This window comes from Xyrauchen texanus, chromosome 19 (genome assembly GCF_025860055.1).
Source record: "Xyrauchen texanus isolate HMW12.3.18 chromosome 19, RBS_HiC_50CHRs, whole genome shotgun sequence".
In the NCBI taxonomy this organism is placed as follows: Eukaryota; Metazoa; Chordata; class Actinopteri; order Cypriniformes; family Catostomidae; genus Xyrauchen; species Xyrauchen texanus.
The window spans coordinates 15,836,283-15,855,581 of NC_068294.1; the positions used below are offsets into that span (position 1 = coordinate 15,836,283).

General features: G+C 40.5%; 1 protein-coding gene across 1 annotated transcript; it reads left to right on the top strand.

Moving 5' to 3' along the window:
• Window positions 1-811: 811 nt before the first annotated feature.
• grhpra (glyoxylate reductase/hydroxypyruvate reductase a) lies at window positions 812-19,292 on the top strand. The gene is made up of 9 exons (XM_052150372.1): window positions 812-999; window positions 2,694-2,824; window positions 2,913-2,985; window positions 11,504-11,620; window positions 11,853-11,941; window positions 12,355-12,456; window positions 13,665-13,800; window positions 18,789-18,919; window positions 19,072-19,292. Exons 1-9 carry the CDS (start codon window positions 917-919, stop codon window positions 19,191-19,193), a joined length of 984 nt encoding a protein of 327 aa, XP_052006332.1. The 5' UTR covers window positions 812-916; the 3' UTR covers window positions 19,194-19,292.
• Window positions 19,293-19,299: the final 7 nt, after the last annotated feature.

Consider the following 19,299-nt stretch of genomic DNA (forward strand, 5'->3'; position numbering starts at 1 on the left):
CAACAGGTGCACTCACATTGAAAGAATAGGTGAAACCTAAACACCCAAAACTCGCAGTAAACCTTATGAGTTCTTCTTGATGAATGCACTCACAAGGTGGGACATAGAAGGAAAGTATTTCCATAAACTCTGAAAAAGTGAAACTAACGTTAATCTGAAACTATTCCCAAATACAAACCTAATATCAGTGAAACTCACCTTGAAGGGCACTCTTAGAAACCTTACACCAAGCACCAGCGGCAGATACTGTAAATAAATATGAATAACATCTCTAATGGGGATTAAACGCAATTATTAAAGCTTAAAGACCAACATCGATTCGTAAGACAGTATTGAGTTTAGTCTGTTCGTGTTTTACCGGTTAAAGTCACCGATGATTCAGACAGCGCTGTCACAACAACCATCAAGCCTCCACATGACCGTTTATGACCACATTTGCCATGAATTAAAGTCAATAAAAACCTCATCACCTGCAGTAAATGAAACTTGAAACAATTATACGTTCTGAATATACTCACTAACTTATACAAACATGGCAAACTAATGTATATCAAATATATTATTTTGTTGCTAAAAACAATTTTAAGAAAGAATGTAAAAACTTGTGAAACAAAAACCAAAACAGGGGTGAAAATAACCCCACATTTGATGTACCTGTCGTAATTTACTGAACATTTTCTGCCAGTAAACGAATTAATTCGTCAAACTAAATTCTCCTCAGCGAGAAACTGCAGTTGCAATGCTCATCCGCTCAACCAGATGTCGCTAAAGCCGACAGGATGGGACTGTTAAGCACTTAGCACACCGTCCCACATTAGTAACGTCTTGGAGTAGGGAAGTTCATTTGGACTTCTGTTGTCATCGGTGTCATAAGTACATGACCTTAATTAATTGGGTTAAAATTTAATCAAGCAGGATGAGCGCGCAGCACATGCTGAAAGTATTCGTCACGAGACGCATCCCGCAGGAGGGCATGAAAATACTCCAAATAGCCGGCATGTATGACATTTCACATGCTCTTGCATTCAGTAGTACAGAATGATGCATGCATGTACTGATTGAGATGCGACATGCGCATTATGTCGAATTGTGTAGGTATTTTAGTTCTGTGTAGTCTCATGTAGGTCTGTGTTTGTCTTATGTTGTTTTTAAGTAGCACCATGGCGAACGTTGTTTCGTTTCACTGTGTACTGTACTAGCTGTATATGGTTGAAAATGACAGTAAAAGCCACTTGACTTGAATTGACATTGATTTTATTGTTTTTTTCTCACTCTTGCCATTAAAGAAATGTTCCAGGTTCAATACAAGTTAAGCTTAATCGACAGCATTTGTGGCATAATGTTGATTAACACACAAATTCATTTCTACTTGTCCAGAAACTATTTAGCAGAGACGAGTCACTTCTATTAAAATGAATGGGAGAAACTGAAACGCTCAACCATGGAGCTCTAAGCGTCCAAATGTCAACAGACGTTGAAAGGAAGTCCCGCCTGTTAAAAGAGCCAAACACCCTTTAGATACATACATCGCCTGTCAATCAACTCTAGAACGTGCATTATCTACACAAGCCGGGGAAATTGCGTTTTTTTTTTTTTACGTAAAGAATCACAATTTATGAGATCAGTATTTTCAGATTGTATTACTGATTTGAAATATGTAATTTGATAATAATCTTTACCAACCGTTTTTGGGAATTTGGTCTTTCTTTATTCAAGTAAATAGGAGCCACACTGGCATGACTGGAAATATTCTACCCAGAGCATTCCAAAGATGGCCAGATTTGAAACAAGTTAGTGGGCAAACAGCGCTCTGCAGCCAGCAGTACAACATTGACGGAGCTATAAAAAATCCACATGATCTGGATTATTTTTGCAAACAATAAAAACATTGCAAACGTATAAATTAGCTGATCAATTTACAGTGTAACGCTCGCTGCTTGCTATCGTGAGTTTGCTCGTTCCTGTTGCGTGTCCTCAACCTTGCAACCCACGTGAGCTTTGAGTCTGGGGAGTTGGGGGCAGGGGAAACAACTTTTTCAAAATTTGGAATTTGGACTGCAGTGCCCATTTTAAACGTTTCCTCTACACCTCTAATGGGGATTAAACACAATTATTAAAACTTAAAGACCAATATCGGTTTTCTGCAGTACCCATTTTAAACGTTTGATGTCAATGTTACATATTGCTCCTTTAAGTAACATACAGTACATACATAATTTTTGTCACCTTTTCGTTTATTGCCTCAAGAAACATAAACAGAATATGGAAAATGGAATGCGGTTACTCACAACATATGTTCCCATATTAAAACCAGACCCAAAACAATGTTACAAGGTGCAGATATGTTGAAATAATCCACAAAGAGGACATCAGTTTGGCTCTCACATGCTCTCATTCACAAAGACGCTGTGTCTCTGCCTGAAGGAAAGTCGCAGGCCATCAGAGATTATCAGCTGCAAGCAAATATACCATAACAAAATATCAGCAATAATTTAATAATATCGGCACAATAATAATATTTATTTTCCCACTTATCGGCCTAAGTTATCCCTAAGTTAAAGGAGATGTGGCACTTATAATTTTTATAAGTTTATTTTTATAAGTACTTATAAAAATGACTGGGAAACATGAATATATATGGTTAAGTTAAATTGATACTTTTGTGATTGTGTTGTTATCCATTGTGTTTACAGGTGTAATTTGTCAGTATGGGACTCTGATGAGCCTGTTCCCCAGGCAGAGCTCCTGAAGGGAGTCACAGGTGCTCATGGTCTTCTCTGTTTACTCTCAGACCGCATTGATGCTGAGGTCCTGGATGCGGCTGGTAAGGCAAAACCTCTGGTTATGACAATAATAGAAAAGTGCAGTAATGGAAAAACTGTGATTTGGTAATGTTGCGTTGTGTTGCTCAGGACCCAACTTGAAAGTGATCAGCACTCTTTCTGTGGGATTTGACCACCTTGCCATAGATGAGATTAAGAAAAGGTGAGTTTGTGTAAGGGCTGCACATTGCACAATTAATTAAATGAATGATCAAGATTACAATTACTACTGCCACAATTCATGTGAAAATGGTCAATTGTAACACTCCATGTAGGTCTTACCATCTAATGCAGGTTGTGTCAAATTTTTCAATTAAACATACTTGCATCTAATCACAGACAGATCTGCTGCTTGATTCTGTGTATTGTTACGTTTCCTCCCCGTCTAGGGGTCAGGAAGAAAACTAACAAGTTATAAGGAACTTAAACATAGGAAAAAAAAAAAAGTGTTTGGACGTCTTCACTCCTGTCCCAGCCAACAATAACCACAACAGGTTACGAAAAAAAGTTTACAAGTTTTATTGTCCTCTATTAAATACAAAACAACAGGGAAGCATAAAGTCTTCAAGAGGGGACCAGGCCAAAATAACAAACAAAATGAGTCTAGCTGAAAAAGAAGGCACAAACTACTTACCCTTACAGACAAATAAATAGAAATTTACAACAAAAATCTTGCCTTACTCCCTACCTAGCAATAAACAAGAGAAAACCGCTATAACAAAGAAAATGGCGCCCACCTCTCTACCGCTTCCGTGGATACCAACGGGTGGAAAAGATCGCACACCCAACAAAGGAACAATATTTAAATTAGGGTAAGTTTAACAAAGAAAACAACTTGTAGATTCCAATTAACAACAGCATAGAAAAACACAAAGGCTATCAACGCTGGGGCAGGAGGAAAGAGTCTCTCCTAGCAGTCTTTCCACTTCAGCTTTATTCCCATGTTCATCTGGTAGTGCACCAATCAGAGCTGCTCAGCACTCAATCTTAATTACCCACAGCTGATGTAAATTAACCTGGTTGGGATGACATGGAACACAACGAAGATAACAGAAAACATACAAACAATGTATAGTCAATATACATACAACTTATACATCCACAGATGTAACAAGAAAATAAAAGAAAGATACGCCCTAGGACGTAACACACCCACCCTTATTTACAAGCCAGGACTTGTAACCATTTATTATTCACCCTCTAACTTTCAGCATTATGAGCTCTGGACAGTGCATCGGCTACAACATTTTCCACTCCCTTTTTATAACGCACATCCAGGTTAAATTCCTGAATGATGAGGGACCATCTCATCAACCGCTGGTTAGCATTTGACATACGGGATAGAAAAATCAAAGGGTTGTGGTCCGTGTAAACCACTATTGGTTTGCCATTGCCAGACCCTACATAGACCTCAAAATGCTGAAGAGCCAGTAACAAGGCTAATGCCTCTTTCTCGATTGTACCATCTCGTCTTTGGCATTTTGAGAACTTTTTAGAGAAATAGCATACTGGATGGTCAATACCCGAGCTATCCTCTTGTAGAAGCACTGCACCTGCTCCATAAGCACTGGCATCTACCTGCAGACTAAATGGAAAGGTGAAATTTGGGGCAGACAGAACTGGAGCGTTACACAAAAGATCCTTAGCTGCATGGAAAGCAGACTCACACTCAGGGCTCCATACAAACTTACGTTCTGTACTCAATAGATCTGTTAGGGGTGAAACTACAGAGGCAAAATTTTCACAAAAACCTCTATAGTAACCAGTCATACCTAAGAAACGCCTCAACTCGCGTTTGTTGGTAGGAGGAGGAAACTCAGTGATGGCAGAGACCTTGGCCTCAACAGGTCGTACCTGGCCTTGCCCAACTATTTTGCCAAGGTAAGTGACAACTGCCCTTGCAAACTCACATTTGGCAAGGTTCAATGTTAAAGAAGCTTCAGACAAACGTTTTAACACCGCTTCTAACGTTTTGAGATGATCCTTCCAAGTCAATGAATAAACTACAATGTCATCAAGGTATACTTCACAATTTGGTACTCCTGACAAAACCCTCTGCATCAAACGCTGGAAGGTAGCAGGAGCGTTACGCATTCCAAAAGCCATAACCTTATAATTAAGGAAGTTGTCAGGGGTGACAAATGCAGAGATCTCACTAGCACGGGGTGTTAAAGGTACCTGCCAATAACCTTTTAAAAGATCTAACTTTGTGACAAAACATGATGAACCTACTCTATCCACGCAGTCTTCAATTCTTGGAAGAGGAAAGGAATCAGGTTTGGTTACGTTATTCACCTTCCAATAGTCCGTACAGAATCGCAGGGTGTTATCCGATTTAGGAACAAGCAAGCATGGTGAACTCCACGGACTCTGACTGGACACAGCAAAACCATGACGTAACAAATAATCAACTTCCTCTTTCATTAACTGCCTTTTATGAGGATTCACAAGGTACGGATGTTGTTTGATGGGTAAACACTCACCTACATCTATATCATGACTCAGCACAGTGGTGTGGGAGGGAACATCATGAAACAGTGTAGGATACTTTCTGATCAACTCAACAATATCAATACATTTGTCATCAGGTAGATAACACAGATGAGAGTCCAATGTGGTCAGAACAGAAGAATTTGATAATCTCCCACAAGAGATTTGGGTATTTTTATCTACCAAGTCATCTACTTCAGGGGTACATGGATTATCAACAATATTTACCACCGATATTGGTTCAACTGGTAAATCAGGTTTAGATGAATCTCTTGATACATAGGACTTAATCATATTTATGTGACAGACTCGGGTCTTACGACGCCGATCAGGAGTACGTACAACATAGTTAGTGTCACTTAGCTTTTTCTCAACTACGTAAGGACCAGAGAATTTTGCTTGCATGGCCGAGCCAAGAACAGGGAGTAGAATTAACACAGAATCACCTGGTTGAAAACTGCGTACAACACGTCGCTGGTCATAACGGGCTTTCATCTTAGACTGAACTTCAGCAAGATGGGTCTTAGCAATTTCCCATGCCTTGTGAAGTTGTTTGCGAAAAGAGCTCACATAGTCGAAGATAGACACTGGAGAGGAATCTTTGGTTAAAAACTGCTCACTTAAGAGTTTTAATGGCCCTCGCACTGTGTGACCAAACACAAGCTCAGCAGGACTAAAACCCAGAGATTCCTGCACTGTTCCCCTTATAGCGAACATTAACAAAGGTAACCCTTCTGCCCAGTCTTTACCGCTCTCCACACAGTAGGTACGCATCATCGACTTGAGAGTCTGATGGAACCGTTCAAGTGCGCCCTGTGACTCTGGGTGATATGCACTTGACAACTGGTGTTCCACGCCCAACTCTTACCATTTGCTCAAACACATGAGACGTAAAATTTGACCCTTGGTCAGTTTGAATGACCTTAGGTAAACCAAAAATTGAGCAAAATCTGATTAGCTCTTTTACTACTGCCTTGGTTTTGATAGTACGCAGTGGTATGGCTTCAGGATAACGGGTGGTTGTACACATAATGCTTAAATTGTACTGATGGCCTGATTTGGACTTTGGCAATGGACCTACACAGTCAAGGAGAAGTCTTTCAAAGGGTTCTTCCATGATTGGAATGGGGTGAAGTGGAGCTTGTGGAACTGTCTGATTGGGCTTTCCAGCCATTTGACAAGCATGACATGATTTGATAAACTTAGTCACTGCAGATTTTAAACCGGGCCAAAAGAAGTGTCTAGTGAGGCTATGATAAGTTTTAGTTACCCCAAGGTGACCAGAACATACATGCTCATGAGATAGCTGCAAAACCTGGTCATGGTAACCAGAAGGCAACACAATCTGATATATCACATGACAATCATCATCAACGTCTTGCAGCTTCCACCAACGCATGAGTATGTTGTTATCCCAAAAATAACCTACCGTACGTTTTGAGACTTGTGACTTATCTACTACAGTCTCAATACATCTTGCCAAATTTGGGTCTGCCCTTTGAGCAGCAGCTAGCTGCTCTCGGCTTACCTTTATGGGCTGTATGATTGGGTTGGAAGGCTCAGCAGTTCCTGGATGCTGGGGTGTAATAAACATCTTTCCCTGGGTAGTTAGGAAATGTCAATCTGAAATGTCAACTACATTTCCAAATTTCTTTGCTTGAGCACGAGTTACGGCACAAGATGGAAAAACAGAAGGAAACTGTCTAGAGACATCAGCTTGGTCACAAGCGTCAGGTTTAGCAGACACAATGGGATGAGGAAAAACCTTTCCACCAACTAGGTCATTACCTAATATCATGCTCACACCTTCAACCGGCAGCTGTGAACGTACTCCCATTTTCACAGCACCTGTAATGAGTTCAGAGGTTATATACACATGATGTAAAGGTACTGAAATACATCCTAATTCCACACCACGAATTAGCACATCACTGCCCGTATATGACTCAGCCGAAAAAGGTAGCACGCTCTCCAAAATTAATGACTGCGCTGCCCCCGTATCTCTCAACATCATAATTGGTCTAAACTCAGTGTCATTGGAAAGGGCTATTGTGCCTTCCATCACAAATGGCTTAAAGGTAGCTGGTAAACAAGGATGATCCACATCGGGAACAGAGAGAGTTTGTGCAAATGAAACGCTTTTAGATTTGCTAGTAGCATTTTTTTGCTTCCATGCTTTGCAATCCGAGATCAAATGGTCAGGGTCAAGGCAGTAAAAGCATACTCTTTTGCCTGCAGCATTTTTCGGCATGAACTTAGAGTCATGGCCAGGTCTAGAAACACTAACCCGCAGTGATTCCTTCCTTACTTTCTCACCAACTGATGGAGTTTGAACAGAACGAACAGACGGAAACACAGTTCTGTGGGTGAGCACAAATTCATCAGCTAAAACCGCTGCATCAGAAAGTTTAGATACTTTTTGCTCATTTAAATACACTAAGACTTTCGGACACACAACACTTGAAGTCCTCCAGTAAAACAAGCTCTTGCAGCTCCTCAAAAGTTGTAGTTTTGCTGGCCAAGCACCACTTCTCAAAAAGTGTTCTTTTTTCTCTCGTGGACTCCACGAATGTTTGTTTGGCTGCTTTTGAACAAGCCCTAAATCTTTGTCGATATGCCTCCGGCACTAATTCATAAGCTTGCAAAACCGCAGCCTTTACAATATCGTAGTCCAATGAATCTTCTATTGGCAAAGCTAAGCACACCTCTTGAGCCTTGCCAATGAGATTGCATTGCAACATTAGCACCCACATGTCTCTCGGCCAACTTAATTTAGCAGCAACACGTTCGAAGGCGGTAAAATACGAATCAACCTCCGTTTCGCGAAATGGAGGTACTAATTTGACATATTTACTGACATCAAATTTAGCTTGCGATGCACCACTATCAGAGAAATATCTTAATCGAGGTAATGGAACTGGTTTATTGCGCAAGACTTGAGCCTCAAGCTCTAATTCTCGCAGTTTAATATCCCGACCTGCCTCAGTCTCCAAAGCTCTCAAGCGCAGAAGCTGAGTTTCGTGTTCCTGTTGCTTCAAAGCAAGATCCAATTCTTTCAATTGAATTGCATCTTTAAGATCTTCGCGAGGGACCTTAGTACTACTTACCGAATTAATTTTAACAGATGAGGTATCACCTTCCGACTCTGCATTACCCGCACCCTCCCCAGAGCGTTCAGGTAAGATACTCGCCTCTACCAACTTACGGTATAACTTCTCTTTTAACACCTGTTTCTTGGCTTCTTTGGGAACTGATATATTAAAGAAATCTGCAATTAGAATCAGATCCTTCTTTCTACATCGGTCAAATTCTTCTAAAGTGGGCGATAACGTGAACATAATTAGGTCAAATTCCATATTCACTAATATGTGATCTCTTCCCCCACTCAAAGTTCAAAAACCAATACAAAAAATGTAAAAAGACTTACCGAATGTGCTCAAAAAGACGAGATTCCAATTGTCACGTCCCAATAGACAAATGGATGAGGCCCAATTGTTACGTCTCACTAGACAAACGGACAAGCCCCCAATTGTTACGTCTCACTAGACGAATGGACGAGCCCCCAATTGTTACGTTTCCTCCCCGTCTAGGGGTCAGGAAGAAAACTAACAAGTTATAAGGAACTTAAAGATAGGAAAAAAAAAAGTGTTTGGAGGTCTTCACTCCTGTCCCAGCCAACAATAACCACAACAGGTTACGAAAAAAGTTTACAAGTTTTATTGTCCTCTATTAAATACAAAACAACAGGGAAGCATAAAGTCTTCAAGAGGGGACCAGGCCAAAATAACAAACACTTTTTTGAGTCTAGCTGAAAAGGGAGGCACAAACTACTTACCCTTACAGACAAATAAATAGAAATTAACAACACAAATCTTGCCTTACTCCCTACCTAGCAATAAACAAGAGAAAAACGGTATAACAAAGAAAATGGTGCCCACCTCTCTACCGCTTCCGTGGACACCAACGGGTGGAAAAGATTGCACACCCAACAAAGGAACAATATTTAAATTAGGGTAAGTTTAACAAAGAAAACAACTTGTAGATTCCAATTAACAACAGCATAGAAAAACACAAAGGCTATCAACGCTGGGGCAGGAGGAAAGAGTCTCTTCTAGCAGTCTTTCCACTTCAGCTTTATTCCCATGTTCATCTGGTAGTGCACCAATCAGAGCTGCTCAGCACTCAATCTTAATTACCCACAGCTGATGTAAATTAACCTGGTTGGGATGACATGGAACACAACGAAGACAACAGAAAACATACAAACAATGTATAGTCAATATACATACAACTTATACATCCACAGATGTAACAAGAAAATAAAAGAAAGATATGCCCTAGGACGTAACAGTATAATTTGAATAAAAGCTTTGTTTTTCATGCTTCTAAGAGAGCAAAATTGACTGTGTAACGGGGTTCAAGGGAAAGGAGGAGGCAAGAACCAGCTTGACAATATATATACCTTTAATGATAAACTTAAACAAAAACACCCAAACATAAACACATACAGGGCAGATGCCTGTAATTCTCTCTCTCGAATATCGTCATCAGCCACCTTTATCCCTCACGTGCCCCATCAGGCTGATTGGGGACTGGTGGCCCAGCCCCCCTCCGCTCTACACTCCTACCGCCGTTTTCCCTGGGGAGAGGCGTGCCTTGCGTCCCGTCTGCCGGCTGGTCATCCCCACCTTCCTCAACCTGGGAGGAGACAGGAGGGACATTTTTTTTAAATAGGCAAGGGAAAGGCCAACATGGTGTGACAGATGGAGAGAGGAGAGAGAGAAGCAGCTCACTCACTGATTCGCTGATGCGCCGTCTCTTGGTTCCCGATCACTCCTCCACACTCTCAGGCGGACAACACCTGCTCCTCCCCAAGTGGACTGGAGGAACCTCCGACCTCCAGCAGACAGAACTCACCTCCATGTTCCCGGCGACTCGCGGGACACTCCTCCGCCCCTGGCAGCGGCCCTACCGCTCCAGGTGGTCAAGGAGTCGTTTCCCTCCTCCTCTCGCGGACGGCGGCATTCTCTCAACCCCTCTTCGTTTCTGGGGGACGGCAGGGCACTCCTCCGCCCCTGGCAGCGACTCCATCGCTCCAGGCAGTCGGGGAGTCCAATCCTCACTCACCCGGCAGACGTTCCCCGCATCTGGGTGGTCGGGCTACTCCGTCACCCTGCAAATGGCAGTGGCACTCCCCTGGGTGGACGGCAGTGTCGAGGACTCTAAGAGGGGCATCCCTCCTCCTTCCTGGGTTTCGGCACCAGTGTAAAGAGATCGATGGAAAGGAGGAGGCGAGAACCGGCTTGACAATATACATAATAGTTTAATGAAGAACTAAACAATAAGCCAAACACACAAAGGTGTCGGACAGTAAATCTCTCTCTCTGTCCCACTGCAGTCTCCAGTCAGCATTTATACCTCTCTGAGGCTTGATTAGACTGTTGGGTAACTGCCTTCATTTACTGATTAAACAGCTATACAGTACTTCAGAAATAGTTCTTGCGTTTTGAATGTGTTGCCTACATAAAGAATATGACTTACAGTTAATCCACTCAAAATAATTAATTTAAAGGGATAGTCCACTCAAAAATGGAAATGTTCTCATCATTTACTCACCCTCATGCCATACATTTACATTTAGTCATTTAGCAGATGCTTTTATCCAAAGCAACTATCAAATGAGGAACATAGCAAGCAATTTGTCATAAAACGTTCAACAACATCAGCAGTGTTGTACTGCCAAGCTCTCAAGGTGGCTAGAGTAGAATAGGTGCTAGCGCAAATAAAGAGAAAGAAAGAGACAGAATTAATGTATTTTTTTTTAAACAGTAAGTGCAAGTTAAGTTCATTAGTAAGTGCAAATAGTGTGGATTGTTTAAGTGCTTGCGGAACAGATGTTCTATTACAGATTCAGAACAGATTCATTAATATTAATCTCAATTACAATATCAAGGGAAATAATCAGCAGTTTGTTTTTGTTTTTATATAGTTTTTGTTTTGAAATGCAAATCAGCCTACCCTCATTTGTATTTTATTTAATGGAGTGTTAGAAGATCACCCTTCTACTACCAGGTTTTGTGCAATTGGTATTTTGAGCTCAGAAAGTGAAAGATAATACCGAACAAACAAATAAATTATGATCAAGCACAATAAGGATGTTCAAACACTTTTGCTGTCTGCCTTTGTCTTAGAGGAATAAGAGTAGGCTACACCCCTGATGTTTTGACAGATGCTACTGCTGAGCTGACAGTGTCTCTACTCTTGGCCACTGCTCGACGTCTTCCTGAGGGAGTAGAGGAAGTCAAAAAGTCAGTTCTACCCCTTTTCTACTCCACTATCTACCATGTATCACTGCTTTGTTGAGAACAGATCCAAGGGATCCTCCATCTTAATTGTTGTGACTGTTATTTATCCCCAGTGTCAAATTTTAAAACAAAACTAATCAAAAGTTTGATTTGTTTAATAATTTGGCACTTGAAGTACCTTGTTCATTTATCTGCTTTTTTCCCCCTTGATTATTTCCCATTTTTCCCATTTTAGTGGTGGCTGGAGTACATGGAAACCCCTGTGGCTATGTGGTTATGGTCTGTCAGGCAGCACTGTTGGGGTGATTGGATTGGGCCGCATAGGTAGAGGAAAACTCATGTTAATAAGTTATTGTGCCTTGAGAAATGTCTGTATTTTTTCTTCCTAGTTTTTTCCCCACCTTTCAATACCACAAATTAACCATTTGTACATCATCTGTTATATTACACACATTTTGTTCTTTTCCTTGTGAGACTTCACAAAGTCAATGCTATTTGTTGTGCAAGAAAGCCACTGAACCCAGTTGTTAAACTTACTAACATATTTAGCGTGATCTCTCAAGATGGTTGAACACCTTACCAAATGTATGTTGTTAAATCAAAGAGGGGGAATACTTCAAGTAACTTTTGATACCCTCTATATTCAGTTTTAGCATTATATAGAAATACTTTTAAAGGAATAGACAATTCTGGCAGATTGCTTGACAGATTTTCTGTTTGGTGTTTATGATTTGTAGGTCTGGCCATTGCAAGGAGACTGAAGCCCTTTGGAGTGAAGAGACTGCTGTTCACAGGCAGACAGCCCAAACCTCAGGCCCAAGAGGTTGACGGGGAATATGGTAAGAGAAAATAAATGACTGGGGCTCACTTTTATACAGAGTCCTGTTGTAAACGAGCGTGATAACTGCATTAGGGTTGTGCCGATAGACGATGATATCGGGGATCGACAATAGTCAGAGATATCGCCAATAGCTGATGCCTTTGACGATATGAAGACGAAATTTGGCTAATTTTCCCATTAATGTATTAATGTATTACATTTATGTGGAGGGTGGGGCCGGGTCGGGATTATACACACCCGGTCCCTTATCAGGCTATTCAAGCCTCCGAGAGGGATAAAGGCCGACTGCGGAGGATTGAGTGGGAGAGAGAGAGATAGTTTACATGTCCGTCATGTGTGTGTTTGTTTCAGTTTATCAAGCCGGTTCTCGCCTCCTTTCCATTGAACTACGTTACACTGGTGCCGAAACCCGGGAAGGAGGAGGGATGTGCCATAGTAGAGTTCTCGCCACTACCGTCCACCCCAACGGAGCAGCCTTCTAATTGATTCTTCTATTAGTTTTCCCCACTAACATCAATTAAATATTAATAGAAATATTAAGCCAATAAATTAAGATAGTTGATATATAGATATCAGCATATGTTGAGGTAGATTCAGCTGTTCCTGCACCTTGCAGGGCTCTCATCATTTCTGCCAGCTGTGAGAGAATGCAGCGACAGATGCCAAAAGCTCAATACATTTTTGCTTTCTCCTTCTGTAGTGAATAATTGACTTGCCAAATAGGCGACGTGACATTTTTCTTTTGTCACCAGCTCCATCTTTCCTCGCAAAATATGGACAACTAATTTTCCACACGTCATTTCCCATGATAATAAAAGTAAACAATTAAATAATAATGAGTAAATAAATAAGTAAATAAATGAGCAACCCCATGAGATAATATCGTGTATTGGTGATCTCACAGGCTGATGATAGGACGATCAAACTATGGAGAAGTTCGCCCAACATTGAACTGCATTCTATAACCAAAGTGACTCCCTTACATTTTCCAGGACTCAATGTGTTATATGAACAGAACCAGAGGGAAAATGAAGAGATGTTATCAGAACTACTTCATATTACTCTCTATAAAAAAAAATTAAAAGGGAGGAAACTAAAATAATAGTGCCTGGATAATTTTTTTTAAATGAAGACTTGCATTTGATTGAGAGATATTAAGATTGTGTCATGGTGTCTTCTTTCTTCTACTCCCTTTTTCTTTCTCAGTGCCATTAGAAACTCTAGTGAGTGAGAGCGATTTTGTGGTGGTGTCCTGTTCTTTGACTCCTGACACTCTGGGCCTGTGCGACAAAGCCTTCTTTAGCAAAATGAAGAAAACTTCAGTCTTTATCAACACCAGCAGGTATAATATAATGTACCTATCTGGTTTATGACATACACTCACCTAAAGGATTATTAGGAACACCATACTAATACTGTGTTTGACCCCCTTTCGCCTTCAGAACTGCCTTAATTCTACGTGGCATTGATTCAACAAGGTGCTGAAAGCATTCTTTAGAAATGTTGGCCCATATTGATAGGATAGCATCTTGCAGTTGATGGAGATTTGTGGGATGCACATCCAGGGCACAAAGCTCCCGTTCCACCACATCCCAAAGATGCTCTATTGGGTTGAGATCTGGTGACTGTGGGGGCCATTTTAGAACAGTGAACTCATTGTCATGTTCAAGAAACCAATTTGAAACGATTCGAGCTTTGTGACATGGTGCATTATCCTGCTGGAAGTAGCCATCAGAGGATGGGTACATGGTGGCCATAAAGGGATGGATATGGTCAGAAACAATGCTCAGGTAGGCCGTGGCATTTAAACGATGCCCAATTGGCACTAAGGGGCCTAAAGTGTGCCAAGAAAACATCCCCCACACCATTACACCACCACCACCAGCCTGCACAGTGGTAACAAGGCATGATGGATCCATGTTCTCATTCTGTTTACGCCAAATTCTGACTCTACCATCTGAATGTCTCAACAGAAATCGAGACTCATCAGACCAGGCAACATTTTTCCAGTCTTCAACTGTCCAATTTTGGTGAGCTCTTTCAAATTGTAGCCTCTTTTTCCTATTTGTAGTGGAGATGAGTGGTACCCGGTGGGGTCTTCTGCTGTTGTAGCCCATCCGCCTCAAGGTTGAGCTTGTTGTGACTTCACAAATGCTTTGCTGCATACCTCGGTTGTAAGGAGTGGTTATTTCAGGCAAAGTTGCTCTTCTATCAGCTTGAATCAGTCGGCCCATTCTCCTCTGACCTCTAGCATCAACAAGGCATTTTCGCCCACAGGACTGCCGCATACTGGATGTTTTTCCCTTTTCACACCATTCTTTGTAAACCCTAGAAATGGTTGTGCGTGAAAATCCCAGTAACTGAGCAGATTGTGAAATACTCAGACCGGCCCGTCTGGCACCAACAACCATGCCACGCTCAAAATTGCTTAAATCACCTTTCTTTCCCATTCTGACATTCAGTTTGGAGTTCAGAAGATTGTCTTGACCAGGACCACACCCCTAAATGCATTGAAGCAACTGCCATGTGATTGGTTGATTAGATAATTGCATTAATGAGAAATTGAACAGGTGTTCCTAATAATCCTTTAGGTGAGTGTATATCTGAGAGATATTTTCTAATCGTCATTGCTAAAATTGAACCAGATGAATTGTGTTACTCCTGGCTCAAAGATCCGACATGAATGGGAGGTGACAAAGACGGGTGTACTACAAAAAAATACTTATTAATAAAAAAATCTAATAATGGAACAATAACAATATACGTAGTAAATATATGTTGGTCTGTTATGACAGAAAATGCATGAACTTGAGTTTAAGGAGGCGCAAAATTACAATAGATCAAAAAAACACATCTGAAGTGAGGAGTTGGCAGTCTGCCTAAGCAGCGGCCCCGAAGAATAAAACTGTAGCATTCAAATTGGTCGCCACAACAGTGTTCAGATGCACAAGCCATGCTCCAATAAAATCAGCCACACCTGTCAAAACAAGAGAAAGAATAGCACAGAAAAACACTGACTGGGTCATGACACACCCCTCCTTAAAGAACCCATAACAACTACAAAACAAATAAAACGTTTATAATAACTAGGGCTGTATTTAACGCATTAATTCAGTGTGATTAATTATATAAATAAAAAATTTATATAATTAATCATATTCCTGGACATTAATAAGTAGAGATGCACCGATCGACCGGCCAGGGACCGGAATTAGACGATTTTCCGCATGCTCGGCCCGGACCGGTAACCGGCCGGTCAGCCTCACATCTTTCCGATTCCAAGCCGGTCCGTTTTGTTGCCAGCGGCGCATGCAATAATATCACAGCTGCATGTAAACATGTCATTGGCGTGGAAGATCTTCAATGTGAGTGAAGAATACATAAAGTTCGAAATGTGTAAGAATTGTAAGGCCAAAGTAAACCGTGGGGGAACCACACCACCACAATAACTTTCGGATCAACAAACCTAATTAGACATTTATAACACCATCACCCAGCTGAAAATGCCCATTTTAAAAAAGAAGCTAAAAAGTGAAAGCGGCTAAAGCTAGCCAGAGCTCAGAGCCAGCCACAAGTCAGCAGCCTCTCCTATCATTCCTTGGAATGATCTGCGAAAAGACCAAAGCAATTATGAGGAAAATGATGGAATTTATGGCCCTGGATGACCAGCTGTTCTCCATAGTTGAGGACAGAGGCTTCAGAAATCTGATACATTTCCTCGATACAGAGTAGGAGGTACTTTCCGACGTCGTGTTACCCGAGTTGTCTAATCTCGTGTCATGTCACACACGCAGCCTGTTATCTGTCAACATTTGGGTACACAAATCCGGGAGAGGGGAAGTGGGGTGCTGGATGGCAGAGGCAGGCTAAATACTATACAAATTGTGCCATGGTGATTTAATGTGCTGAGTAACGTAATTTTTCCCACCGTGTCCAATATTAAAATCAGTGCGAAAGGCGTGGGCATTGTCGATATGGCTTCAGGATATGAAATTCAATTCTTCCATCCAGCTGTTGTTAAATGTACATGTATATTTAGTTTTTTTCACCGGAGCACCAGCTGAGTCTTCTCCTCCCCTCTACCAGTGATGCTTGATTTAACATCCCGCGTCTACTGCCTGAGCAGATATCAACAGCGCAAATGGGTTGTAGGTTGCCAGATTGTGGTCATAAATGATTTGTAATGTGTATGATGTGTCGATTGTGTGAGTAGGATGCGTTTCATTCAAGATCTGGAAACTGGACCACCTAGGAATAATATATTGATGTGATTATTCATATAACGTGGTTTGGGCCATACAAATTACGGGAGTTTTTTTGGGAGAAATAACAAAACGGGAGACTCCAGGGAAAAACGGGAGTGTTGACAGATATGGTTACAAGCCATTCCCGAAGCAGTGCTCAGTTTTACAACTGATATTTGTACATCTAACGTAAGTTAAGCGTTTTGGACACTTCAGTTTTTCAGATCTTTGGAATTGGAAAATGATATATAAAGCAACTCTTTTGCAGTTAATTGTTATTTCTACCTATTTCCAGTCACAGAGAACTTTATTTTGAGAGTTGTTTAAGTGAGAGAAGATCCTGTAACAGTGCATTTTGGGGGAAATTGTAATGTTTAATAATTTATTTTATTATGAAAATAAAATTTAGCATTGAAGAAAGGTAGATTTTGTTTGTATATGCGGTCAATAATAGTTCTTAGAAAGAAAATCTGAAAGAATCGGCATCGGCAGGTCACACTTGCAAAAAAATCGGAAATCGAAATCGGCCAAGAAAATTGCAATCGGTGCATCTCTATTAATAAGTAATATTCCTTCCATACATGCAATTCGAAACTCATATGTATCATTTGTATATGCAACGTGCAGCTCAAAGAGACAGAGAACAAACCACACTTACCGAGAGCAGACAACACAACATGAGAACACATGCTTGCATTCAAACACCACTTGATGGAGCGCAAATCCGAAGGCAGGGATCTTAAGATGCATTTTTCTGTTTCAAACTTGACACTCCAAAAGTGTCCGTCTGACACAGGTGTACATTGACGCGTCCTTAGACAAGCTCTTATAGTAATATCGGTCTGATTGACAAATTAATTTGCTAAATGGATTGCTGTGAACTGTAGGCCAATGATAGGATTATGTTCGGTAATATGGATATCAACAATATATTGCATTCTAAAGCCACTTTTTGTATTGTCTTTTTTAATGCTTCACTTGTGTGCCTAAATAATGTAATGTATTGTAATTTTCTGTATTATTATATATATATGTATATATATATATATATATATATATATATATATGCTCCAGGTCCTAGGTTAAAATCCTGGACGAGCCCCCATATTTTACACTTGGCTCAAACATAAAGGAACATAAAGAGTAGGTGACAAATGCAGGGGTACTACAAAAATGTATTATTAAATGGGCTGTCGATTAAAAAAATTAACGCAATTAATCGCACCATAATAAGGAAGATTCCTGAGAAATGCAAGCTTGTAATACAACCTGTTTACTCCAGAGGGCAGTAAGTGAAATTTCAGCTGTATGAGCATCGCACAGTTTATACAGTTAAGAAAACAACCATGCATTACGTTCTTGCATTCAAAACACTTGAAGGAGCACAAATGCAAACTAATGGATCTCATGATGTGTTTAAAGATTGAGTATTAAACTATATTTAACTTGAAACAGTGAACTAAACATGTTATGTTTATGATGCAATGCATCCGAGACGCTACACAAGCATGTCTGACGCAGGTGTAGATTGACGGGCTCTTAAACAAGCCCTCATAATAAATCTTCAACTGATTGACAAATTCACTTGTGAAATGGATTGCTGTGAACTGTATGCCAATGATTGACTTATGATCAGTAATATGGTTGTAAACAATACATTGTATTTTAAAGCCGCTTTTTGTATTGTCTTATCAATGATTAACTCTTCTGCTACAAGAATGTAATGCATTTTAATTATCTGAATATTTTTATTATAAATTTGTATAATCTGTATATATTGAATTACTGTTATATAAGGGGCTTTCTCAGCAAATATTTGTATACGCGATTAATCACGATGAATTAATCGGGACACAATGTAATTAATTCGATTACAATTTTTAATTGATTGACAGCCCTAATTATTAATAAAAATTATTAAATAACGGAACAATATGCATGTATTTGTGGGTCTTGAACTCAATGTCGACTTGTTTGTTGTTACCTGTCTTAAAATCAAAGTTGCTATCCAACAGTTATTTATATCCAATAAAAATATTAGACTGGAAAATAAGTGAAATATATATTGTGTGTATTTTTACTTTAGAGGGGCAGTTGTGAATCAAGAGGACTTGTTTGAGGCCCTCAGCAGTGGTCAGATTGCAGCAGCAGGGCTTGATGTCACAACCCCTGAACCTCTGCCCACCAACCACCCACTGCTGACCCTTAAAAACTGTGGTGAGTGAAAATCAGCTTTGAAAGTCCACCTCAATGCAGTTTTATTTTTGGCATTAAAAAAGGCATGACATACTAGACAGAACCCTTCAAGAAGGCTTTTTCACTCTTTTATTCCAGAGGTAAATGTTTAACATTGTGTTGTTTTGTCTTAGTGATTCTCCCTCATATTGGTAGTGCCACCTACTTCACACGTGGTGTCATGGCTGAACTTTCTGCAAACAACCTACTGGCTGGCCTGACAACCTCTGAAATGCCCAGTGAGCTGAAGCTGTAGTGACCAGACTTATGCCTTATGTAACATTTTACGCCACTTTAGACACAATGTTAATGGAAGAGAAAAGGCAGTACTGTAGAATCTAACCAATAAATGCAATGTATTA